General features: G+C 34.8%; 4 protein-coding genes across 4 annotated transcripts; 2 read left to right on the top strand and 2 right to left on the bottom strand.

The window, feature by feature from the left end:
• Window positions 1-5,220: 5,220 nt before the first annotated feature.
• Window positions 5,221-5,487, bottom strand: BDCG_17531 (uncharacterized protein; the record flags this gene model as incomplete). Its single annotated transcript, XM_045426642.1, has 1 exon — window positions 5,221-5,487. One exon carries the CDS (start codon window positions 5,485-5,487, stop codon window positions 5,221-5,223), a length of 267 nt encoding a protein of 88 aa, XP_045282136.1.
• A 6,703-nt stretch (window positions 5,488-12,190) lies between these two features.
• Window positions 12,191-14,495, bottom strand: BDCG_07421 (uncharacterized protein). Its single transcript, XM_045423213.1, has 2 exons — window positions 14,046-14,495; window positions 12,191-13,978 (listed from the first exon to the last, which is right to left on the bottom strand). The coding sequence occupies exons 1-2, from the start codon at window positions 14,275-14,277 to the stop codon at window positions 13,389-13,391; spliced, it is 822 nt and encodes a 273-aa protein (XP_045278654.1). The 5' UTR covers window positions 14,278-14,495; the 3' UTR covers window positions 12,191-13,388.
• Window positions 14,496-14,938: 443 nt separating this feature from the next.
• On the top strand, window positions 14,939-16,582 carry BDCG_07420 (mitochondrial import receptor subunit; the record flags this gene model as incomplete). The annotated part of the gene is made up of 3 exons (XM_045423212.1): window positions 14,939-15,116; window positions 15,282-15,420; window positions 15,511-16,582. 3 exons carry the CDS (start codon window positions 14,939-14,941, stop codon window positions 16,580-16,582), a joined length of 1,389 nt encoding a protein of 462 aa, XP_045278653.1.
• Window positions 16,583-17,286: 704 nt separating this feature from the next.
• BDCG_07419 (membrane zinc transporter) lies at window positions 17,287-18,564 on the top strand (the record flags this gene model as incomplete). The annotated part of the gene is made up of 1 exon (XM_045423211.1): window positions 17,287-18,564. The coding sequence occupies one exon, from the start codon at window positions 17,287-17,289 to the stop codon at window positions 18,562-18,564; it is 1,278 nt and encodes a 425-aa protein (XP_045278652.1).
• Between the last annotated feature and the right edge of the window lie 9,220 nt (window positions 18,565-27,784).

Genomic DNA, 27,784 nt, shown 5'->3' with positions numbered 1-27,784 from the left:
ATTATGAAGTTCAAGTTTGATGAAATAATTAAGAGAATTTTACTGAACTCTTTCAAAGTCTGTAAAACAGAGTCTTAAGAAGAATTCTGAGAGCATTCAAATTATCTTCTATTAAAGCAATGAAAATTGAAGCTTCAATTTCTTCTTCTGCTATTAGATTTGAAAAGGCCTGTATGAACTATGCTCTGAGAGTTATAAAGATGAGCTTAAATTATATAATCAGAGAAAGAGTCTCTTCTTCATTTCTATTAATTAACTCTGGAAATGAACTGGATTGAAATAGATTTCTTGATTGAAATGAAAATAATTCTTTAAAGAAAATGTCTTCTCAACTGTACAGACTATACTCTCTGATTAAAAATCAATTTTCTTCTTTAAATGTTGAAAAGATGAATCATGAGAAGTTATCTTCATAAAGAGAAAAGCTTGAATCTCTTATAGACTTATAAATAAGTAAACTATTAAAAGAGAAAGAATATGAACAGCATTTGAAGAGAATTTCTACAATTAATATAAAAGACTCTATTCTGATTTATTAAGATGACTTAAAAAATGAGAACCTGAATAGATTAGATGCAGGCATTGCTTATACTGAAGATAATATCAATTTTATCTCAGATTTCTGAAATCTAGACTGTGAATCTGAAGTCTTTGATGCTGAACTATTTACAATAGTGAAAGCTTTCAAACTCATAGAAATAAAATCTTATAAAAGAGGAAATAATTTGAAAGAGATATGAATATTCTCTGATAGTCAAGCTGCTTTAAAAAGACTTAGAAATAGTCAGATTTATAATAATCAAATGAATCTTGAACTGATCTTAAACTCTGTTTTGAAAATTCAAAAGAGAAGAATATCAAAGCTGATAATTCATTTGCACTGAGTTCCTGCTCATATGAATATTCATGATAATGAATTGGCTGATTCAGCTGTAAAAAAGAGTGCAGAATTAAGCAGATCTATTCAAAAAATTGTGTCCTGATCTTCTATAAAGAGAAAAATAAAAGAATCTTGTTTAAACAAGTGAAATTAAAGCTGACAGAAATAAAAGAAGAGTATACATTATTCAAGATTTGAAACAAAACCCAAGTGAAAATCTTGTTCAATTAAATGTAAAAAGAAAATATTCTCATCTATAATACAGCTGAAACTAGGACATGGCTATTTCAAATCTTATATACAAAGATTTGATGATAGATTTGACTCAATAGAATGCTCATTCTGCAATACAAATGAGAATCCTGAGTATATTGTAATACACTGTGTATTATACAATAGTCTCCGAGTCAGATTGAAAGAGAAGTATGATCTAAATTAATTAAATATAAGATTCTTATTCTCAACTGAGACAGGAATTAAATACTTAATAGACTTTCTATCAGAAACTCAAGCAGCTACAAGAAAATGACTAAATTCAGAATTATCTGAATATGAAGAGAAGGAAATCAATCAGATATAGTCTGTTAAAAACAGCTATATACTATCTTTTAATAATTTGTTTTGTTACAGTCTCTCTTTACTTTATCTTTTTCTTTCAATTTCTTTCTATCTATCTATTTAATGTGTCTATCTCTAAGACTGGGTTCTATTTCTCTTTTCCTTTGTCATGATATTGTCAAATAATTTCAAAGTATCAGAAGATGTTAAGACACTGCAATTTGTAAATAGTTTTTATATTCTGAGCTGAAATTTTCTGATTTTACATATCTGAAATTGATGAATGTATAATAGTTAACTTTATAGATATAGGAAAAACCCTGAGAACTAAAATTTCTCAGGTAGATGTCATAGTCTCTGACTGCATACATCTATAATTAAAGAATAATAATAATAATAATAATAATTATCAACTGTCTTCTCATAATTAACCTTCTTAGAGACAGTTGTAAAACTATGTCATTAAATCAATAAAGCAGTCAAGGCCTTAGAAGATGTGAAGAATACTCTTACATCTGATTTGACAAGACAGTTGAACAAGATCTTCAAGAGTAGCATGATTCAGATGAAATTGAATATACACTGTAAGTAGACTGGCTGATGAGACTATGAATTTCACATTTAATCTCATTTGATCTGATCTCATACATTTCTTGGCGTGAGTCTCACCAGGACCAAGCCTTAAAAAAATCTGAAAATGAATCATTTCTGAGAGAAATGATGTGAAAAATGACCAGATTTAATTCAAGAACAGTGAAATGAGAGTAATTTCTCAGAATAAACTGTGAAAGATAATCATTCTTTCAAAATCAGAATAAGACTGAGACTGAAGATTAAAATCAGTCTCATTCAGTTTATTCAGTGATTACTTATATAATCAGAATTTGATAATAATTATTAATAACACTCATAAAACAACTAAATACATTCTTGTGCAAGTTTATTCTTCACTTTCTCATGAAAACTACACTTCTCTGATATACTGTGATCAGAGGTATTAAACTGTCTGATAATTCTATGTTTTATAATCATGAGTTTCTTGATTGTTTCTTCTTATAATTGTTCTCAGTGATAGTAATAAATATCTCAACTTGAGTTAAACTTTTACTTCATTCTCATCTCTGTCAATGAAATTGTCAGAATATCATATATTATCAGTGCAACAGTTAAATATATACTCTCAACAATTTTTCATAACTCTAGAATTGATTTGATATGTAAATTCATCAGATTATCTTGAAGATAGCAGTCAAATTCAGTTTTACAAGTATGTAGTTTTGCCTGATTTTCAGTTGTAATCAATGTATGCAAGTTCTGTTTCAAAGTTAGTATTATAGTTCTATGTGATATGAAGTGTTATCAAAGATTATTACTTACTAGAGAATTGTATATCACTGTCTTCACATCTTGAACATCTGCTCATTCAAATCTCTGATAGTTGACATTGTAGTAGTCTCAGACTAATTTGACATATGAGTCTCATTTCTTCTCTATTCAATCTTGAGAAGTGTAGATATTAACTTGATGAGAGAGATCTAGTAGAGCTGCTATAGCATAGTACTCTGCAAAAGATTGTTCAGTTTTGCTGTAGTAATATATCAGTTTATTTCTTACAGTAATAATAGTCTGCACTATAGCATTATTTCAGACTGAATTTCTTTTTAAGTGATTCAACTGCTTCTCAACATGAGTAAATAAACTGTTATACACTCATCAGACTGACTGCAGCATTAATGTATAAGTGATTGAGACTGTCTTTATTATCTTATAAAACTGAAACAGTAAATCAATCATATATTTCAACTGAGTTTACTTCATATTAGAAAGTTTCAATGTCTGAATCTTTTTCTGATCAGAGTGTTGCACTCAATGATTAATCATCTAATACAATTGAAGAGTCTGAATAGTTATCTTATATATTAAACTTCATTATATTCTAACATTCTGTATCATATTCAGTGATGTGACTGATTTATTTATTTATTAAATATTATGAAATCATTGTTATTATTTAGAGAAGGTACAAATCACATTAAGAATATTTCAAATCTGTGATATTTAAATTATTAGTCAATCTATTCAAAATTAACAGTAGTGTTATTAAAAAGCATTATCAAAAAGCAATATTAAAAAGTGTTGTTAAAAAATATTATCTTTTATAAAGTGAATATAAAAGTTACTTAAGTAATTACTTTCATCTCATTCTCATTTCAAGAATCAGTCATCTCATTATTCTTCATCTTAATGTTAAGATTCTTTATCAGTGTTTATATCATAAGTTGAATCATATGAGCAATGTAGAGAATATGACCTTGTTTATTATTTCAGAAATGCAAAGCTAATTTTTACTCTAAGCTCTTTATCATAGTGTAGTTATTCACAGTATTATCAGTTGAAATTATAAGAAGACTGAGACTAATATTTCAATAGTCATTTTTAATCACAGTCATTAATATCTCTGTTATATAATTCTCAGTATAACTACTGATCAATGATTCAAATTCAATTAATATCTCTTAATAAGTTCAGTTCTCATCAATATAATAACATGTAACTCTCATAAATGTAAGATTATTTATACTAGTTTATACATCTACTGTGAGAGACACTCTTCAATGATTCTTCAACTCTGATTCTAGATGTTATATATTAACTTTATAATGTGTCCCAAGGTTGAACTGAAGAAAGAATTGATATGAAATATGAAGATTTGAATTAAGTATTTGAAGAAGTGTTCAGAATTCAGAGTTTTCAATTGATTGAAGAGAAAGATTCAGAGATATATACATGCAAAGTAATTATTCACAGAAGTTATCAGATAAGAGTTATGAAATCAGAGTACTGATATATGATTATTTTTACATAATTTTCTTCAAATTAGAAAGTTAGTATTATTAAAAATTGTTATCTGATAGAGTAACTTATCAGCTCAGTAGTAATCTTCTAATTATTTTTCTTTTATTATCTGCATTCTGATGACTTCAGATGTTGAGAAATTTCTTCAGATCTATAATCAGTTTATGATAAATATTTCTAAATAAAGTTATAGTGATTATAGTAAAGAGATGACTCTTCAGTAATCTATAATATAATCTATTGATAATTATTTCATAGTTCATCTTAATATTTGTATTGAGTTTTTCATAAATTTCATAATCTGAAATCAGATATGAAGAATGAAGTAAATATTCATTATAATTGAAAGAGAGTATTCTGTGTTGAATTGTAAATAAAAATAGACTTTGTGATTCATAGTGATTTCTTAAAGAGTTTATAGATCTTCAATAGAAGTAAAAGAAGTGAAAGAAGTAAATTCAGAAGATATAATAATAATTTAAGAAAGATAATAATTTATTTTCAATAACTGATCACTGATGTGTGTAAGAAGAATTAATATAAGAGAAAATAATCTTGTTTCTTAGCTTAGTTATAATTTTAGTACTAACTCAGATTGAATATTATCAATGTATAAAAGTAAATAAACAATCTTGATTAATCTCTATCATATTTCTTAAAATATATTAATATTGTGAAAGAGAGTGTTACTAAATTATGTTATCAGATAATATCATTAAAAATATATTAATAATTGTGAATATCAATGTTGAAAAAATGTTGATACTTATACATTATAGATATATTTATATATATATATTATTTCTGACTTGATTACAACTTGTACAATAATTTTTAAAAACTCAAAATTAATTTCAATTATTAATAATTATGAACTTATAACTAACTAATATAAAAAGAAAAACACTTTTTTACTTATTATCTTTCTACTCTTTCTCATTCTTCTTATCATGCTTTATAATTCTATTCTTATTCTTCTTCTTCTTCTTCTTCTTCTCATCTGAGATGATAATCATCTTAAAATCTCTCTTCACTATCTTCTCAGAGAAGAGTTTCTGCTGCTTTCTCTCAGTCAGATCAATCTGCATCTCAAAATCCTGCATTTTCTGATCTGCTGTCTCAGGTTTCACTTCAGTGATAAGCAGATTAACATGCTCAGAGAGCAGAGCTGTCTTCTTAATATTCTGAATCATGAAGTACATTCAAGACCTGAACAAGGTCTCAATTCTCTTCTTCTCTGCCAGCTTCTGCTAATTAATTAGAGAACAGAAGTATTATTAAAAATTGTTATCTCTTAATAAATAAAAAACTTATCAGTTTTAACTTCTTTATCTTCTACTTTAACACTCTTTTAATCTTCTTCTGTTATTACTTATTTACAGTAACACTCTTCTTCTCTCTCTCTTTTTTCATCTTAATCTTAAATCATTCTCAGAACTTCTTCTAATCTCACTGCTACTATATAAGACTCTTCACTATCTTCTTCTTCAATCTCTCATAGACAGTATTATTCACATTATTTCTATACTTAGTTCAGTCTAAATCTATCAGAAGTGTTACTTAAAATTGTTATTATTCTACTCTCTTATAATGTCTTTTCAAGGCATTATAATATGTCTTACAATCTGTCTTCTCTTACTTAAACATCTTCTTCTTCTCTTTCTTCAATCTGTGACAGTGCTCACGCGTCTTGATAATTCACAGAATCACAGAATATTTGAAGAGAGATGATATAATTAGTTTCAGTGAGTGTTAAAGAGAGATGAAGGCAGAAGAGATAGTCAGAAATAATATAATAATAATAATAATAATAATAATGATAATGATAATAATAATAATAATAGTGATGATGATAATAATGATAATGATAATAATAATAATGAAAGAAGAAGTGTATTGAAATATATTACTGACTTATCAAATATAAAGAGACTCAAAGAAAATATTAACAGCTTTTAGTGATGTACAGAAACAGCTACAGTGTTGTATAGTAATATTATCTTCATTTGATATATACACTGTTGATATTCTTTGTATACAGTTATCATATAATCTATATCAGAGATACATGCAGAAAACAGATCTTTGTTACTAGAATAAATGATTGTAGCAATTCTCTGTTTTTATATTATAAAGATAAGTTATTCTCATTTCTTTCTTCTCTCTTTTCTCTTCTTCAATCAATCACTAATTTCAAGCTGATATGAAAACTATTAAAACACTCTCAGAAACTCTTAAATTGAAGAGTGTAGACTAATCAAATTTTAAATATAGAAGAAATTAAATTATCTTCTATAGATTTAATTACTCACTTTCTCTTAAATAAAATAGCAGTTGTATTCTCTCTCTCTCTCAATCAAATAAAACATGGCTTATGAAAAGCAAGTACTATATCAGATTATAATAATCAACACAGTCTCAGCACACAGAGCTGTATATATATAGTGTATACTGAACTGAGAGACTGTGTAAGTTATAAATCAGCATCAGCATCTCAGAGAGAGCTGTGCAGTGTGAGAAAGCTGTAACTCTCAGTTATATATGCAGAGAATGAATTACTGCAGTAAGTATATATGTATTAAAGTAATGCTTTTTAATAACACTCAGTCTCTGATATAATGAAAATAGAGTCTCTCTGTAAGATCTGTTTCTATCAGAAGTCAGAGAATCTTATATTTCTCAAGATTATCTTCACATGTCTTGTTTATAAAATTTATAAGAAAAATCATTAATTTCAGCATTCTGCTCTTGATGTTATTCAAGTGATAGCAGAGTTCACTCTGATCACACTTTTTAAGTATATATTTTCTAATTATTCACATTTATATAGATATATACTGATTATTTATTAGATGATATTAAGATAATGACTCATCACAGCTGTGTTACTATTATTATTATTATTATTATTATTCTTCAATTATAGATGTATGCAGTCAGAGACTATGACATCTACCTGAGAACTTTAGTTCTCAGGGTTTTTTCTATGTCTGTAAAGTTAACTATTATACATTCATCAATTTCAGATATGCAAAATCAGAAAATTCCAGCCCAGAATACAAAAACTGTTTACAAATTGCAGTGTTTTAACATCTTTTGATACTTTGAAATCATTTGACAATATCATGACAAAAGAAAAGAGAAAAAGAACACAGTCTCAAAGATAGACACATTAAATAAATAGATAGAAAGAAATTGAAAGAAAAAGATAAAGAAAAAGATAAAGTAAAGAGAGACTATAACAAAACAAATTATTAAAAGAGAGTGTATAGCTGTTTTAACAGACTATATCTGATTTATTTCCTCCTCTTCATACTCAGATAATTCTGAATTTAGCCATTTTCTTGTAGCTGCTTGAGTTTCTGATAGAAAGTCTATTAAGTATTTAATTCCTGTCTCAGTTGAGAATAAGAATCTCATATTTAATTGATTTAGATCATACTTCTCTTTCAATCTGACTCTGAGACTATTGTATAATGCACAGTGCATTACAATATGCTCAGGATTCTCATTTGTATTGCAGAATGAGCATTCTATTGAGTCAAATCTATCATCAAATCTTTGTATATAAGATTTGAAATAGCCATGTCCTAGTTTCAGCTGTATTATAGATGAGAATATTTTCTTTTTACATTTAATTGAACAAGATTTCCACTTGGGTTTTGTTTCAAATCTTGAATAATGTATACTCTTCTTTTGTTTCTGCCAGCTTTCATTCCACTTGTCTAAACAAGATTCTTTTATTTTTCTCTTTATAAAAGACCAGGACACAATTTTTTGAATAGATCTGCTTAATTCTGCACCCTTTTTTGCAGCTGAATCAGCCAATTCATTACCATGAATATTCATGTGAGCAGGAACCCAGTGTAGATGAATTATCAGCTTTGATGTTCTTCTCTTTTGAATTTTTAAAACAGAGTTTAAGATCAGTTCAAGATTCATTTGACTATTATGAATCTGACTATTTCTAAGTCTTTTTAAAGCAGCTTGACTATCAGAGAATATTCATGCCTCTTTCAAACAATTTTCTCTTTTATGAGATTTTATTTCAATGAGTTTGAAAGCTTTCACTATTGCAAATAGTTCAGCATCAAAGACTTCACATTCAGAGCCTAGATTTCAGAAATCTGAGATAAAATTAATATTATCTTCAGTATAAGCAATGCCTGTGCCTAATCTATTCAAGTTCTCATTTTTTGAGCCATCTGAATAAACCAGAATAGAGTCTTTTATATTGATTATAGAAATTCTCTTCAAATGCTGTTCATATTCTTTCTCTTTTAATAGTTCACTTATTTGTAAGTCTATAAGAGATTCAAGCTTTTCTCTCCAGAGAGATAACTTCTCATGATCAACTTTTTCAACATTTAAAGAAGAAAATTGATTTTTAATCAGAGAGCATAGTCTGTACAGTTGAGAAGGCATTTTCTTTGAAGAATTATTTTCATTTCAATCAAGAAATCTATTCCAATCCAGTTCATTTCCAGAGTTAATTGATGGAAATGAAGAAGAGACTCTTTCTCTGATTATATGATTTGAGCTCATCTTTACAACTCTCAGAGCATAGTTCATACAGGCCTTTTCAAATCTAATAGCAGAAGGAGGAATTGAAGCTTCAATTTCCATTGCTTTAATAGGAGATGATTTGAATGCTTCCAGAATTCTTCTCAAGGCTCTGTTTTGCAGACTTTGAAAGAGTTCAGTGAAATTCCCTTGATTATTCCACCAAACTTGAACTTCATAATCAGCTACTGATGTGATACAGGCTATATATAACTGTCTCATAGCCTGAAAGAATAGACCTCTCTCTGTATTTGATAGTCTGATTATGTTGTTCAATAGTCTTTCTGCCTTGACAGTTCTTTATTGAATGTGATATTTAAAATTCAACTTGGAGTTTAACCATACTCCTAATCATTTGACATTTACACTGGGTTTAATCTCTCTATTTAAAAGAGTTAGAGATAGTTCTTTCTCATTGAGTCTAGAAAAGAAATGAATTAACTCAGTTTTATCCATATCAAATTGAATTTGATTGATATCTGCTCTAACAAAGATTTCCTTTGCAGCTTCTTCAATTACTTTCAAATTCTCTTTGATAGTTTTTGAGCTGTAGACTAGACCAATATCATCCACATAACTCAGAGATCGCACTATTCTCATATTTCTATTTTTGAATAGATATGCAGTGTATATTGCAAATAAAATGAGTGAGATTGGAGATCCCTGTGGTACTCCTATTTTTATCTCAGTCTTGTCTTATTTCATTTCATCAAAGAAGAGTTGTATAATTCTTTTAGATATAAAACAGTTAACTCATTTTATTAGAGAAAGTGGCAGTTTTAATATCTTCAATGTCTGAATTAACTTTGACTTTGAAACATGATCAAATGCTCTCTTTATATCAATAAAAACTGCAGTTGAGACCAGACCCTCATGCTTTGCTATTTGAATATCATGAACAACTGAGAGAACAGTGTCAATTGCAGAACACTGTTTTCTATCTCTCATTTGTTCACTGAATAAAAGAGAATCATCTATAGAGCTTATAAAAGATAGTCAAGTAGCTATTATCTTTTCTAAAACCTTTTCTAAACAGTTCAATAGAGATATTACTCTATATGACTTAGGAATTGAAGTTTTTCTATTAGGTTTTGCAAGAATCACTCCAGTGGCTTCTCTCCAGCATTCAGGATGATATCCATTTTTCAAGAGATTGAAAAAGAGCTCAAAATATTCATTCTTTAAGTAGGAATATGTATTTTGAATAATCAAGTGATTAATTGAATCAGGACCTGCAGCAGTTTTAACAGAACTTGAGAAGATAGCTGACTCTAATTCATCTTGTGTAAGATCAGGCCATTCCCAGTCATTTTCATCAATATAGTTGAGAAGTGATATATTCTCTTCCTCTGAATCTGAATCTGAGTCTGATGAGTTCTGAAAGAGAATTCTCATGAAAGCTTGACATTTTTCCTCAAAAGAGTTTGCTGTATATGATTCATTCTGAAACTCATATTCTAAGACTGGAAGTTTTGCTACACTTCTTGTTTTAGTATAGTTAAAAGCTTTAAAAATTTCCTTCCCTTGTGCTTCTTCAAGAAATTTATTCCAGCAGTCTGTTTTAGCTCTTTTGATATCTGAAAAATATTCATTTCTGACAGCTTTGAACTCTTCATCAGATATTACATCATTTTTCCAATCTCTTCTAGCAGTAGCTAATTCTTTCCTTTTAGATGAGATATTCTCATTCCACCAAGGTTTTGAATACTCAGAAGATTTTCTTTTTGAAATATTATCTCTAACACTTGTTAGAATAATAGATGTAATAAGCTTCACTCTATTCTCAAGCATTTCATTTGAGATATCTTGACCAGAATTTCAATATAGCTCATTCTGTCTTTCAGATTTTAGCAGTTTTATGCTTTCTTCAACTGCTTTTCAATCAGCTTTTTCAAAGTTATACTGATTAGAGAGAAGAGGATTTTCACTCATTTGTTTTTCACTCAGTTCAATATCAAATTGAATAATCTCATGACCTGATCCTGATGTCTCATTTGAATCAATAAACCAGTTTACAAGTCTTCTTTCCATTAGATTTTGTGACATGAAGGTTAGATCTATAATAGACTTCTGTTTCATGCCTTTTCTAAAGAATGTTTGTTGATCAGACTTATTAATCAAATCTATTGAATACTCAAAGGTCCATTCAATCAGATTATCAGCTCTCACTGCTCTCTTGCATTCTGAGTTTCACCAGGGATGATGTGCATTGAAATCTCCTGCAATTATAGAGTTTCTTGATGGAGTTATGTTCAGAAATCCTCTATCAATTGTCCAGATATTATTATTTTCCTTCAATGACTTTTCATTATAGATATTTATGAGCTGTATAGTATCAAACTCATTTTCTTTATCTATAATATCACCCACCAGAATATCAGGGTCAGACATGATATCAAATCTTAGATTAAATTGATAACAGCTGTGTTACTCTTACTGTGAGAAATACATAGTTAGTAATAAATATTGTAAAGACTCTGAGAAATGAGTATTTTAAAAATACTGTGACTCTGTAATCTTGATTTTTTTTATTTTTATTTTTTATTTTTTTTCTTTTTCTTTTCTTTTTCTTTTTATTTTTCTTTCTCTTTCTTTCTCTTTTTTTTTCTTTTTTTATTGTGATTTTTTCTTGTTATTTTATTTTTTGTTTTTTTGTTATTTTTTATATTTTATATTTTTTTTTAATTAAAATAATATTAATTATAATCTGTATTTAGAAAAGTAATAATATTTAATAATACTCTCTGTTGAATTTTCAACAAATGAGTACTATGTTATAATATTATGTAAGTGAGAAATGATTTTATAATCTCATTTAGTGTTATTTTCAATAATGAGATCAGAATGAAAATATGACTAAGAATTCAAATATATTCTTTATCTGAGACTAGATTTTTATTTGAAAAGTGAATCTGAGATCTTTAATATTTGAAATAACAGAATTTGAGATCAATGTGATGAATACAAATCATGATCAGAAGTAATGCTTTTAGATAATATAATAACTGTAAAGTTTGATTCTGATCTCAGACACAGTCACACAGTCAGTCTAACTGTGAGAATGAACTTGCAGATTATTATCAAGTAAATAGATATCAGATTATCAAATTCTTTCACAGACAGATATAAGTAGGTGAATTTCTCACTATTAAGAATGTCAATTGCAAGATCATGATCTGTAGAGCAGATGAGATGAAAAAGACATTCAATAAGACTCTTCAATTAATTGAAATCAAATCTATAAAATCTACAGTCACTCAATCATAATAAGATAATTCTATAGAATCTCAACTTACAGTAAATTCTACATCTTCTAATGAGTATATAGATAATCTTTATGTTATAGATAGATGTGATGATGATTATTAATTAATTTTTGAAGATTACTATATTCAAAATATTTTCTTTACAGTGTGGTTTTCTGTACACTGTGGTGCACTCACTACAGAGAGTGAGTAAGCATGGCACGGTTAACTATGCCAAGTGCAACTCACTAACTTATACAGGAGGAAATACAGGTGTTGCCAGCCCAGGAACATAGAGTGATTCAATTGCAGTGATTTGTACACCTCTGTATTTATTAGAAACCTGAGGTGCTTAGGTTCCGGATTTAACGTATCCCCCGCCGGTTTCAAACCCGCACGCCTTGGTTTCCCACGCTAAGGCGCTACCCGGCCCCTGCTCGTTAACCCATCTGACATTTACCGCAAAAGCGGTAGAGCTGTTACGAGGGGATAGTGACCCAATGCACTGCTACAGGCTGGGACGGCCCTTGTTTCATTTGTGCCACATACCACGGTAAGAGCGTGGGTATGGGGATCCCAGCTGTCGGGGTGTGAATAAGAAAGCGCGGCTGAAATTATGCGTTTTAGTTACTCGTACATGAATATATCAGGTGCATGAGACCCATGACCTAAACGTAAATGCGCGGTACCCGGGATACCATACAATTTCGTCTAATGGTGTGAGTAGCCATGGCTACTGACGCCATCCTGAGCTTTCGCACTGACGGAATGGATGACTGGTTGCTTGCGCATGTATTAAACCGGATAGTCGCAGAATTACTTAATCCAAGCCTGCCTCCTGTTCCTCTTTTTATGGGGAGTACAGCATCTTGGTCGTTCTGCCGGGTCATCCCTGAATGTGGATTGCTTTATGCCTCTATTATGCTGCTGGGCTCAAGACCGGATTCGCACAAGGCAGGGATGTGAATTGTCTGCAAATCCCGCAATTTTGAAGACGCTGCTGTCACACGAGGCCTCGACTATAAAGTTTAAACCCTGATTCACTAAATCAATTCTACATGGGCCCAGAGGCACACGGGGTGGGGGCGATTTTATGACGCAAGGGACGAATGCTTTTTGCCTTGCGATGATAGACACGTAGCCGACTAGGTAATCCGTAACCTGTTTATCCATCTCGGCTACCGCCTTCAAACGGGGTAACTCTCACGTTAGGCCGTGGTTCCAACGTTTGACGACCGAGCCGTAACCATACAAATCGTCGCTGGTAACAGAAGTTGCATTTGAACTCAGGCTTCTTCGAATTCCTGCGGGGCCTGCGTTGAGATCCATTCTTCCATTAATGCCTGACCAGCTGGTGCTGCATCAGGTTTTGATCTCGCTCTGTCGCCTTTCCTGGTGACGAGGAGGCATAATATCCTGCCCCATATTGTGAACCCTTTATAGGTGGTAGTAAGGTGTAGTTTCTTGTCGTCTTGCAGTTCCGGAGTAGGTTCGATATAGGTCTTTTTTCGCTTCGTGGCATGAGTGTCCTCGTCAACGCTACCGGCTTCTATATTGGCACTATTTTCTGTACGGTTCTCCCTTCGTCGACGACGGCTTGTCGATGACTGGATGTCGACGCCTTCCTCATTAGTTACGGGGGCCGTGGCTGTCGGTATATCTTGCAAGTTGATCGGGGACTCCTCGTCACTCTCAGGTATAATAGTCGGTATCGTCACGGGGTCATCGGCGATATGAATCGGAGAGTCATCCGTTCCAGGTAATTTACTTGAGTTACTCTGGATCTTGGATGGTCGATCGTTAAAGGACTTTAGTTTTGTAACAAGCGAGTGGCTGGTGCCGCTATCACGGAGGAAGATGGAAACTTCGAAATCATCTGCTCGGACCTGTTAACCACATGGTAGTTTCAAGAAGCGTCTTTTGCAAAGTAAACTAAGCCATACCCTCCTCCGAAAGGACGTCTTTGACGGGTTTCGACTTCTTCTTCGCGCGTGCTCGCTCAGTTTCCTCCCTTAGCTTTGGGAGGATCAGAGGCTGTATACTCTTGAATACACGGGGTAGAGCTGGGTCGCGGGCGTCAAGCAACCATCGTGAATCGGCAGGATTCTCAAGATATATCCTGCATTCCAGCACAGAGTATTTGCTGATGCGCAGGTACCGTCTGATTGGGGGCATCGTAGAAAAAGTTGACTGTAGGGTAACGGCTAAGAAGCATCAATCCAGGGTATCTCTGACGTCGCTATTTATAACATTTATAACATTGAGCTCGTTCTAAGTACTTTCTCGGGAGCTTCTCGTGGCTGAGTTGTCGTAGACACGTGACTCAATTGCTGTTTCCCCGAATCCGATCAACGCGCCAAAGATTTATGCCGAGTTCCAGCGACGGGCAATTCAACAATTAATCTGTGCAGTGGAGGAATTTGAGTCTGTTGAAAATTACTGGCTTAGTTTTTTGACCGCCAACCTTTTGTGCTCGATCGATGGAACCGTGCGCGTTACTCCAAGGCTGTTGAGCTGTCGTGATAAATACGTCCGCCACAATAGGTAGAGGCACCCTAGCTAGTCGTCTTCAACTGTCCCATTCCGTCTCAACGACATACCTAACTAAGTATATGCATTCGTACTGATTGGATTGTTGGATAGCGCCAATCAGAACGAGCAAAACCAAACGAGAGCTTGCTGTATTGGAATAGGTGTATCATAACCTTCGCGTAACAAACTCACCGCAACGCCATATATCAAGCAGGGTGTTAGTCCCGGTAAGACCGCGCAGGCAAGGATTGGAGGAAAGGAAAATAAAACAAGGGTATTTGTGGAAGGAAGAAGGAAATAAACTATGGTATTCGAACTACACATTTGGGGTCCGGCATTTGGGCTGCCTTCAATCGACCCACAATGTATTGCCATTGTTGCGTACTTTGCTTTAGCTGTGCCGGCGAAGGAAAGGGGTCCCGACGGAGAGCTGGAACAATGGGTGTTGGTGGCAGATAATGATCCTGGGATGGTCCCTACCAGTGAGTAATAGTATGGTCATTGCATTTGCTAAGCTTTTATGGCGGCTGTCCGTCTTCTTCGCCTTCTTAGGCCAGTTGGTGCTTCTTCATATTTGGATTTGGCTATTTTCAAACTGCTGCTTATACCAGAATACGGGATGCTAATTATTTACGATGAATCTGCAGATGAATTACCAGCATTATGGACGGGAACGAGATGGATCAGTCGGTTCAGGAATATCGTAGCGTATCTGAGCCAATACTCCAACGGAGAATGGGACTTGGATCGGTGGATGGGTCAAAAAGAGAGGGCAGATTGCATAGCGTAAGTGCATGCTTCCACCCAATCTTACAAAAAAAAAAAAACAAAAACAAAAAAAGATTGTATTACAGTATCTAAAAGTAATGAGGACAGATTTTCATCCTTTCTCGAATCCCAAGGCCAGCCCCTCATTGACCTGTCTCTTTACGTGTCGAGTGAGAATTACAATAATGTAACTTCGCTAGCATATGCAACACTTCTCCAATGGCCTAACCAATGGATAATGCCGCCACAAATTCGAACAACGGCAAAGAAACGGACGGAACATCTTGGGCTTACATCACTTGATCTAGATGTAATGGTAGAAGAGGAGCGACAACAGGCGCGGGATCCCAGCAACCTAGCAAACAAGATCCCGAAAGGTCTTGTGCGCAAGCCTCAGGCGACAGTGAGTGATATACTGAGCAAAACGTCAAAACGAAACCGGATACGACTCGAGGGTATAACCGGGGCATTTGTGGCACCCTTAGAAGAACTTCTAGGACGGAAAGGGTATCTGCTATCATCGGAAATTCCGTCGACCCTAGACTGTTTGGCATTGGGCTATCTCTCACTGGCCCTAGTTCCAAAGCTTCCGTACCCGTGGTTGCGGGATGCTGCCACAGGACAAGCTCCGCGATTAGCAGCCTACGCAGACCAGTTGCGGTCACGGTGTTTCGGAGCGGTACCTATAGAGGTTTCCATAGCTTTCACGGATAGCCCAGCGCTCGCCTCTAGTTTGCCGTGGCGATCTCCGGAGCAAGTTAGCTTTGCAGCAGTAGGAAGGCGAGCCCTGGAAGGCATTGCGGATTCGATTCCGATTGTGCGGCAGATTAGAACCAACGCCAGATTGCAACGGGCGGGAGCGGAGGCGGAGGGGGATAGTGAGGAGAAGGAGTTAGTGACGAAAGTGGCCACGATACAGCGGAGAGAGCTATATACATCGATAGCGACAGTGTTGGCTGGCCTAGGCGTGTTTGTGGGATATGTGCTATATTCGGGGTTAGTGGCCGAAATGGCCGATGGAGAAGAGGGAGAAGAGGAGGACGAAGAGGAGGAGGATTTGGACGAAGACAAGAAGGATGCAGAAAGCAAGCAGTGGGGTTCAGCTCAGGAGAAATCTGCGGATGAAGCCCAAAAGTCCGCATCGCGACTTGGAGAGGCGGGCGCTATATTGGGGATCTGAACTGGATGTTGGGCCCATTTCTCCAATTTCTCCCATATATTTCAATCCTATCGATGGAATATGGGGCATATTATGTATCATCAACATCTCACTTCATTTGGCTTTTACTTTCCTTTGCTCTTTTCACTCATTTTTCTCTTCTTTTGTTCTTTTTTCCCTATAAATTGATCCAATGTTCCGTCGTCAGCCGTGTCCGACCAGTTAGAGCTGACTTGGCCAAAAAGGGGGCAGCACGAGCGGTGGGGTGACTCAGCACACTCTGGCCAATCAGCGGCCACAGACGCAGATGAGTCAGCAGTCAGCGCCGTGCCTGCAAGGTCCTCACAGCATCTCCCAAGGTCCCCGATACGTACCCGTACCACCACAGAGATCGAATTTTGAATTTTGCACGCCGGACGCTGCCGCCGCCGCCTGCAGTGAGAGCGCTGCATTGCTGCGGGTACAGGTACATGTAACCTGTAACCTGGCACAGATCACAATTAGGTTAGGGCATTTCATACAATTGTCTATCTGAGACCCTTCTTTATGTGCGCGCACTCTGTCTGTGTCTCTGTCTGCCCTTCTTCTTCCGCTGCTCGTCTCGTCTCGTCCGTTGATGCTTTGGAATCCTCCTCCTAGATACGGAGTATATTCGATCCTTATCCTCGCCTCTGATCACTCTCGCCGTGCACCCACCTTGTCCTCCTCCTGGCCTGCAATTCGCCATGCTGGATCCCGCCCATCTCACAGTTCTCCTACCCCGCGCTGAAGAAGGGAGTGCTGCCGATGCCTGTGCTACGGGAAACGAGTATGATGGCCGTATGGGCCTGCGTGTATCCGCCGTGTTTGTGATCTTGGTCGGCTCTTCTCTCGGCGCTTTATTCCCTGTTTGGGCTCGTCCCGGCGCCGTGAGGGATGGGAAACGGCGTATGAACGTTCCTCCATGGGCTTTTTTCGTGGCAAAGTACTTCGGCTCGGGTGTTATTGTGGCTACCGCATTCATCCACCTCCTTGCGCCTGCCCACGAAGCGTTGAGCAACCCCTGCCTAACCGGGCCAATTACAGAATATCCCTGGGTGGAAGGGATCATGCTCATGACGATTGTCCTCCTTTTCTTCATCGAACTTATGGTCATCCGATTCGCTCGCTTTGGAGATGCAGATATTGCCAGGGAGATTGAAGATGGTTCCTACAAGCACGACCAACCCCACAGCCACAGCCACAACCACAGCCATGGTAACGACAACGTCCTCTGCACCACCCTTGTTCACTCACATACCCATGACCACCAGTGTGAAATTTCGTCCATACATTCCGAACACAGAACCCATGTCCCTAGCGAGGATCATTCGGGCCACAGTCGCGATCTCCCGTCAGACATATCCTCCAACAATCATTGTCACACTCCCGCTGCTGATGAAAAACCATCGCCCCACAACCACGTTCACGGCCATGATCACCACCATCACCATCACCACCATGGCCATACCCTCTCCTCCCTCGTAGAAGACTACAGCGCGCAGCTAACTTCCATCTTCATCCTCGAATTCGGCATAATCTTCCACTCAATCTTCATCGGCCTCACCCTCGCCGTCGCAGGCGAAGAATTCATAACCCTTTACGTGGTGCTGGTCTTCCACCAGACATTCGAAGGCCTAGGTCTAGGCTCCCGCCTGGCGACCGTCCCCTGGCCGCGCTCCAAGCGGCTAACACCATACATGCTTGCAATTGTCTTCGGCCTATCTACTCCAATCTCAATTGCCATTGGCCTTGGTGTTCGCGAGTCGTACCCACCCGAGGGCCGGACGACGCTGATCGTAAATGGCGTCTTCGATTCGATATCTGCGGGCATTCTGATATACACTGCCCTGGTGGAATTGATGGCACATGAGTTTATGTTCAGCCCGTCGATGCGGCGGGCTCCCATTCGGAAGGTTCTGGCTGCGTTTGGACTGCTCTGCCTGGGCGCGGCGCTGATGGCCTTGTTGGGGAAATGGGCTTAATTACCTCTTTATTTTTTAATATCTCTTCATGATCATTTACTCCTAACGACCTATTTATCTATCCTATTTTATCTTTCTTTTCTTTTCTTTTCTCTTTTTCTTTCTTTCTTTCTTTCTCTGTTTCTTTTTCTCCTCCTTTGTTTTCTTTTTTTGTTTTCTTTCCTTCTGTCTTGTTTGCTATCTTGTCTATCGATCTTTTTAGTACATTGCTCAGAACTGGATTCTGGATTTAGGCATTAACTTTTCGGGATTTGATTTCGCGCCTTTTTTTGGCCTGTTCTGATTGGATAAGGTACTGTATATACAAAAGGGGATAAAAGGCGCCGGTCATCGATTTCTTTTCTCTTACACTTAAAATCTAGTCATTTATTTTACTTTATACATGCGTATATTTGGGTATATATACCTCTTCTTTCCAAGGGTTTCTTAACATCGATGACGAGGTATTTTCTGGTATATTTCATTCCCGGGCCTATATTCTATATTTTGACTTTCTTCAATGCACGGCATGGCAACCTTATGTTCTTCTAGCTCCTTCCGGGCTCCTAGCTAAGCGAAATTGAGAGAGTAATTTTCGGGCACTTCCTCTTTCTATGTGGTTGACTTGCATGCGGAGATAGTTTTACAGTTCCTTCAAATTCTTTGACTTCCATATGGGGTTCTGTTGGTGATTACTACACCTACCCTAGTCACATGCCACCCCAACCTATTTAGTGTAACTCACGTAGATAGATTACACACACAAGAACAACATTATCCTCCAAGAGGTTATGAAGCCCTTTTACAAGCTAATGAATAACTGCAACAACATGCTAAATTGACATCTCCACACATCATTACAAGTGTGCCTAGATGATTTATTGATTAATTGAACTCATGATGAACCTGAGATCAGGTGAAAAGCCTGACTTAACAAAGGATTATATGCTAACATATAGAAGAAGAAATCCACAAACATCTGAAGCATAAGAAGAATTGAGTGTAGACTTATCAATGTCTGTAATGAACTGAAAAGTGACTGCTTCAGAAGCTTATGAGATGAATAACATAATTATAAAAGAATAATCTGACAAGTTCAACAATAAATATAAAGACTCAGTTGAAGATATCAGTGATATGTCAGATAATATAGAGAGCTCAAGTGACTGGAATAACAATAGCTCAGTAAGTAAGAAGACTTATATAAGACTTGAAATTACAAGACTTCAGTATGAGATTGAGTGAATAAAGATCAGTAGAAATGAGATTCTTATAAGTAATAAGATAAGAGTGAATCTAATAGAATATCTGCAGTGAAAAGAGAAGATATCTATTATAATAAAAGTTCTTGAAGAATTCAGAAGATAAGTAAGACTTATCAAAAGATTAATAGTTCTCACTAAATTTATTAACTACTTAATATAAAGAGAGAAAATTCTTTTAACTATAGAATAGTCTGAAACTGATAATATTCTTAAAAATAATAATCTTAGTAAGAATATTACTATGAATATATAATATTTCTGAAAAGAATATAATCTTTAATTATATAATTATATATAATCTGTAATTATTCTGCAGATCAAGACTTATTTCACTATACTTAAGAAGTTCAAATTATCAGCTTATATTTTATAAACTATTATAGAGAATAACTTTTCTGAGAGATCTGCTATATACAGAACTTATTTATTTAAAGAGCTTATTAAAATAATCTTTAAAAGCAAAGAATCTGACAGAGCTTTTATTGAATAATTAATTATTATTAGAACTGATTATATTTATCTGAAATATAAGATTGAAGCTACAGCTATAAAAGATACAAAGATTTCAGTGAAAGAAATGAATATACTGTTAAATAATATCTGTTATATTCTGAAGTTAGAAGTGAATCTCATGAGTATAAATAAGCTTATATATCAGATGTCATTAGACTGGCCGCTGAGATCATGAATTTCACATTTGATTTCATTTGATCTGATTCCATACATTTCTTGATGTGAATCCCGCTGGGACTAGCTATTAAAAAAACATGTAAAGTGACTATATATCAGATCTTAAAATGAAATCATGACTTGAAAAAAATAAGAAAGTGATTTCATTTAATTTCATTTAGTCTCATTCTTGACATAAAGTTACTATTTTTAGACATTTTAAGGTTTTTTTTAGACTATTTTTAATTTTTTAAAAAGTAACACTTTTTGGTAATGCTCAAATGAGATTTAAAGTCATTTAAAGCAATAAAAATAATTTAAATTGAGAAGTGAAAATCATGATCTCATTTAAAAAATGTGATAAGAGTAGACAGTAAGTCTCACTGAGACAGTATGAGACTACTATCTAATGTTAAAACTGTGTAATGAGATCAGTTGAATTGATAATGAGACTATCAAAAAATCTGATCCTGGTCTCAGACACGGTCACACGGTCAGTCTAGATGTGATTCAAAGATTGCTTGAGTCAGCGTATAATTACAGATATATACTGACTTCTTATATACATTATACTAAATTAATTAGTGACTGCTATGATCTCTTTACATTCATAAGCATGTTCAGAAGTATAAGTATATTCAGAAGCAGCTGTATTATTATTCAGTAGTTATATATTCTTTCAGACTATATTCTCTCTTATCAGATTCAGTTATATCTATATGATTATAATGTACACTCTAACTTCATGCAGATTAGTGTGTTACTAGTGTTCGTGATTATGTAGTCTATTTCTGATTAGACTGACTGATGAGATCATGAATTTCACATTTAATTTCATTTAATCTGATCTCATACATTTCTTGATATAAGTTTCACTAGAATCAAGCATTAAAAAAATCTGAAAATGAATCATTTCTAAGAGAAATAACATGAAAAATGACTAGATTTAATGCAAGAACAGTGAAATGAAAGTAATTTCTCAGAATAAACTATAAAAGATAATTATTCTTTTAAAATCAGAATAAGACTGAAACTGAAGATTAAATTCAGTCTTATTCAGTTCATTCAGTGATTACTTATATAATCAGAATTTGATAACAATTATTAATAACACTTATAAAATAACTAAATATATTCTTGTATAAGTTTATTCTTTACTTTCTTATGAAAACTACACTTCTCTGATATACTGTGATCAGAGATATTAAACTATTTAATAATTTCATATTTTACAATCATGAGTTTCTTGATTATTTTTTCTTATAATTGTCTCTGATAATAGTAATAAATATCTTAGCTTAAGTTAAACTTTCACTTCATTGTTATCTCTGTCAATGAAATTGTTAGAATATTATATATTATCAGTGTAATAGTTGAATATATACTCTCAATAATGTTTTATAACTCTAGAATTGATTTAATATATAAATTTATTAAATCATCTTGAAGATAGTAGTTAAATTCAGTTTTATAAGTTTATAGTTTTATCTGATTTTCAGTTGTAATCAATGTATATAAGTTCTGTTTTAAAGTTAGTGTTATAGTTCTATATGATATAAAGTATTATTAAAGATTATTATTTACTAGAGAATTATATTTCACTGTGTGGCGGGCTGCGCCCGATCAATCATATAGACTATTCCATTACACTTCATAGATTCTTCCATTCCCGATCGCCGATCCGCGGCCGCTACGAACGCGCGTAGCGTACACTCCGATTCTCAGCCACTTCTGATCACTGATCTGCGGCTGCTACGAACGCGCGTAGTGTATGCTCCGATTCTCAGTCATTCCCAATCACTGATCCTCGGCCACTACAAACGCGCGTATATTCTTCCACCCTGAAGCTCCACCACATACACCACCACATACATGTATAAATATCCATCTCAATCACTGATTCTCGCACTTTCTCTTTCTTTCCTTCTCTAACATTTTTATCTTTGTTATATAAGATCTATAATATTATACCAATCTATTCAGTGCAGGCCTCTTACACTATAAAAATGTTCATTGTCTTCTTATTAGAAATGATTATTCATTGAGAGATATCTGAATGTGTAATGACATGTAAGAAATAGAGAAACAGTCAAACAGTTAAGTGAACACTGAGTCCTCAGATAGTTCTCAAATAGAAGCTTGCTCATCAGTCACCCTGACCCTGCAACAAGATCTTACAAAGAGAATAAGATCTTACAAGAGAACATCAGCAAAAGACCTGAGAGTTCTGATACTCAGATGTATAAAAATACAATTACACTTCTTCAGATCTCATAGATATCATACATTCAACAATTGATATAATCATGTCTAACAATAATATGAAACCCTTGAACATGAACATAGATACAGTGCCACAGTGGCTCTGAGCAATGTTGAAACTACAATAACAATAAATAGCTGATATGCATGCAACTCAACAACATCAATATGAAGAGATTCAATGATTATCACAACAAGAAACTCACACAATCTCAACATTTACAGAATTGAATACAAAAGCACTGAAAGAATGCTTAGATACCTCTGTATATTTCAATACTTTCAATCTCACTCTCTACTCATCATGAAGAATGGAAATGCTTGCAAAACTGAGTGTAGATGGAGATTTCATCAGTTCATTAATCAATCAAGATTGATATATCAATGAATGATTGAAGAATCGTGCAAAACAGAAGTTTCATTCATGAATGAAAGCATGCAAACCAGTATTACAAACACCTGACAACATTATGAAACATCTTGATGTTCTGTTTCAAGACACTGCCATGCAACAGAAAGTATTAGATTGATTACAGAGCATCTGACAGAGAAACACTTCTCTTACAACATTTATCCCTGACTTCAACATCAAGATTCTAGAAGCAGATGATCAGTCTTAAGAGAATCAAATGAAGATTAGCATGCTCAAGAAGACATTGACTTTCAAACTCTTACAGGCTCTTGTAAGTGTAGATGAAGACTTAACTTATGAAGGCTTCTGCACACAGCTCTGAACAATGAATGACTGTCTTACCAAGCTCAAGAATATACAGAACAGTGACAGAAGATGTTACATCTCAGTGACTCATACACCCGCACTGAGGAATAACAATGATGCAGATGCCATGAATTGAGTAGACTTAAATGTCTACACACAAGCAAGAGTCTTCACTGTTCAAACAGACTTTCAAGTCCCTGAGATCACTCCTGAAGAAGTCACCAATTGACATCAATGTAGAGTGTGCATCAACTGTAACTGACCAGAACACATTGCTTTCAACTGCTGATCAACCTTTGTGTCTTCTTGTTCAAAGAATGAATCAGCGCCTGTCCATGCCAATCACATTGCATTAGAGAAAGATTCAGAGGATAACTATGAGAATGTCTCAGTGAAACAGAGAAAAGATTAGCTTCTGTTCAAATTCACAAACAGGAGCTTGAAGAGATCAGATGATAACAATTTGAAGAGAAGATGACAATGAATGTGATTCTTGTATTCACTGTGATTAATAACATGTATAATATGAAGGCCATGATAGACAGTGGTCTATGCCACTATGCAATGATAAAATCTTCAGTTGTAAGATATTATAATCTTCAGTGTATCCCTCTATCAAAACCTCAACTTCTTACAGAATTTGATGATTCAAAAGACATTTGTACCTGTTACATGATGAAGCTGACCATAGATGTAGAAGAATATCAACATGAAGATGTCTATGCATATGAAGTTGATAATCTTGATTATAATCTTATGTTAGAACTTGCCTGGCTATCTGAATAAGGCATCTTGTTAAATACTTGAAACAGAAGCTTGATATTCCCTAACAATGATAGAGTCCATAAAAATAACATTCACAAGACCATGGACCTGACACAGATCTCTGCCAACATGTATGAAATACTCTGAAAAAGAAGTCATCATCAAAACCACTGACAGAGTCATCAACAGCAAGATCATGTGTCAATCTATTCTGTCAGTCTGACTGATATCAAGAAGGCTCTAGAAAAGTTATTCCATGTTACAACAACAGATTCTCATACAAAACTCCCTCAACAATATCACAAATATCTAGATATCTTCTGACAAGATAATATTACAAACATACTTCTCTTACAAGATTCTGAAGTGGATCACAGTATCAAGTTAGAGAAAAAGAATGATAAGAACTCTGAACTGTCATGAGACCCTCTTTATAGCATGTTCTGAGATGAACTCCTTCTTCTTCAAAAGACACTCAATGATCTGTTGAATAAAGAATTTATACATGTTAGCAACTCTTCCACCACAGCCTCTATTCTCTTCATAAAGAAACCAGGTGAAGAACTCTGATTCTGCATGAACTACTGAGATCTGAACAGATTGACAAAGAAAGATCAATATTTCTTATCTCTCATCAATGAAACCCTAGCACAGATCAGATGAGCTCAATAATTTATAAAACTAGATGTCATCACTGCATTTCATAAGATTTGTATCACTGAAGGAGATGAATGACTTACAGCATTTCAAACACATTATAACCTCTTTGAATGAATAGTCACACTCTTTGAACTGACTAATGCCTTCAGTACATTTCAGAAGTATATCAACTGAGTACTCTGAGATTTCCTTGATGAGTTTGCATCTGCTTATCTAGATGACATTCTCATCTTCACTGATGAATTCAGAAAAGAATATCAAGAACATGTACAAAAGATATTACAACAGCTATGAGAAGCAGAACTATCAATAGATATTGACAAGTGTGATTTTGAAGTCAAGAGTACCAAGTATCTGGGTTTTATTATAGAAGCTGGTAAGGGAATTTGAATGAATTCTGAGAAAGTCTTCACCATCCTTGAATGAGAAGCTCTGTGTACTGTGAAAGATGTATGAAGCTTCATTGAATTTACTAACTTCTATCAGCAATTTATATAAAACTTCTCAGATATTGTGAGATCACTTACAGATCTCACTAAGAAAGACTCAGTATTTCAATGATCAGTGAACACTGAAGCTGCATTTATACAGATGAAGAAGATGTTCATTAATACCTCTCTACTGATAATATTTGATCCTGATCATAAGACAGTTATTGAAGCTGATTTCTCTGGCTACATGACAGAAGGAGTAATATTGCAATATGATGATGAAGATGTTCTATAACCATGTGCCTTCATGTCTAAGAAACTGAGTTCTGCTGAATGCAATTATAAGATCTATAACAAGGAACTTCTCATGATTGTACACTGTTTAGAAGAATGAGACTCTGAACTTTGAAGTGTCTCTGAATTTGAGATAGTCACAGATTATAAGAACCTCAAATACTTTACAACTACCTGTAAACTTACCAAACAACAGATGCAATGATCTGAGTTTCTAAGCCACTTTCATTTTATAATACACTACTGTTCTGGCAGTCAGAACTCAATGACAGATGCTCTCTCATAATGAGAGCAAGATATGCCATCTGATGTAACAGATACTTGCTGAATGAACTGAGAGCACTGGCTCTTGAACCTGAAGATATTAATTAATCAAGATAGAACAGCTCATAGCATTATACATGCTTCTCTGATTAGAACTGACATCAATATCTCCACTTTTTCTACACTGGATGAACTATGGCATACAGCAGCTCAGACTGATGAACTTCTTCAGACTCTCACTGAAGCAGTATATTAAGAAGCACTCTGATTTTTCTCAGAACTATGTATCAGAACTGATATCTCAGAATACTCAATCAATGATAATAACACTCTACAATTTCATGAACAACACTGAGTCTCTCACTTCAAATCCTTACACACTCAGATAATACAAGAGATGCATGATTTGTGTATGACTGATTATCTAGGCCATGAATAACTGTATAGAATGATCTCCTGAGAATTCTACTGATCTGAGATATCAAATAGCATCAGACACTTCATCTGAAACTGCAATCACTGTTCTTCTGTTATCTCATGAAAGAACTGTAGAAAAGATCTACTGAAATCACTCAATGTCTCTGATAGAATCTGATGAGATGTAGTAATTGACTTCACTATTGACCTACCTGAGAGCAAGAGCTGCAGGAACATTCTGGTCATCATTGACTGACTAAGTAAGAATGTAATATTGAAACCTTGTAACAAGATGAATGCTGAACAAGTCACTGAAGCCTTCTTACAGAGTTCATTCTATCAGATGCATGAATTACTGAGATCAATAGTATCAGATCAAGACTGTCAATTTGTGAGTATTCTCTGAACAAGGATCTGTCAAGTTCTCAAGATTACACATCATCTGTCAACTGTCTATCACTCTGAGACTGATAATGCATTGAAACAGACAATTCAGACTGTAAAGAATTATCTTCATAAGTTCTGCAACTACTCACAAGATGATTGACATGATCTCCTTCTACACACAGAGGTCACTATCAACAGTTAAGATACTATTTCAACAGGTGTAAGCCTGTTCTTTCTTACACACAGGTATCACATGAAAGTGTTGAATCTTCTAGAGATCACACAGTGCACATTGAACCTCTGCAGTCTGATTCAGATCACTGATAATATAGTAATGAAGCTCTGAGATGCTCATGACTGAGCAGAGGCCTTCATAACAACTGTGAAACAAGATCAAGAAGATCAAATCAACATCTGACAAGATCCCACAGAGCAGTATAAGATAGAAGACCTTGTGTGATTGAATCTCAAGAACATACAAACCACACATTCATCTTGTACACTAGACTACCACCACATCAGGTATAAAGTGATAGAAGTTCTAGATAGCCACAACTACCATCTTGACACATCACCAGAAATTCATAATATATTCCACACAAGCTTGCTCCGCCGCGCTGTCACCAATCTGTTCTCTTCTCAGCTAACTTCTGACTGGCAGCCGCCAGGCATCATAGAAGAAGATAATGAGCTTGAGTGAGAGATTGAAGATATTCTTGATGAGAGATCCTGCGGCCGCAGCTGACAATATCTGATGAAATGAGTCAGCTATGATCAACTGACCTGAACTCTGAGTTCTGTGTTATCTGAAACAGCAGCCCTTGACTGATGAAAACTGCTTCTGAAAAGAAGGAACTAATGTGGTGAGCTGCACCTGATCAATCATATAGACTATTCCATTACACTTCATAGATTCTTCCATTCCCAATTGCTGATCCACGGCCGCTATGAACACGCGTAGTGTACACTCTGATTCTCAGCCACTCCTGATCACCAATCCACGGCCGCTATGAACGCGCGTAGTGTACACTCTGATTCTCAGCCATTCCTGATCACTGATCCTCAGCTGCTATGAACGCGCGTATATTCTTCCGCCCCGAAGCTCCACC

This window comes from Blastomyces dermatitidis (genome assembly GCF_000003525.1).
Source record: "Blastomyces dermatitidis ER-3 genomic scaffold supercont1.8, whole genome shotgun sequence".
NCBI classification, from domain to species: domain Eukaryota; kingdom Fungi; phylum Ascomycota; class Eurotiomycetes; order Onygenales; family Ajellomycetaceae; genus Blastomyces; species Blastomyces dermatitidis.
The sequence above is the reverse complement of the archived record's forward strand: the minus strand, read 5'-3'. Positions and strand labels throughout refer to the sequence as shown.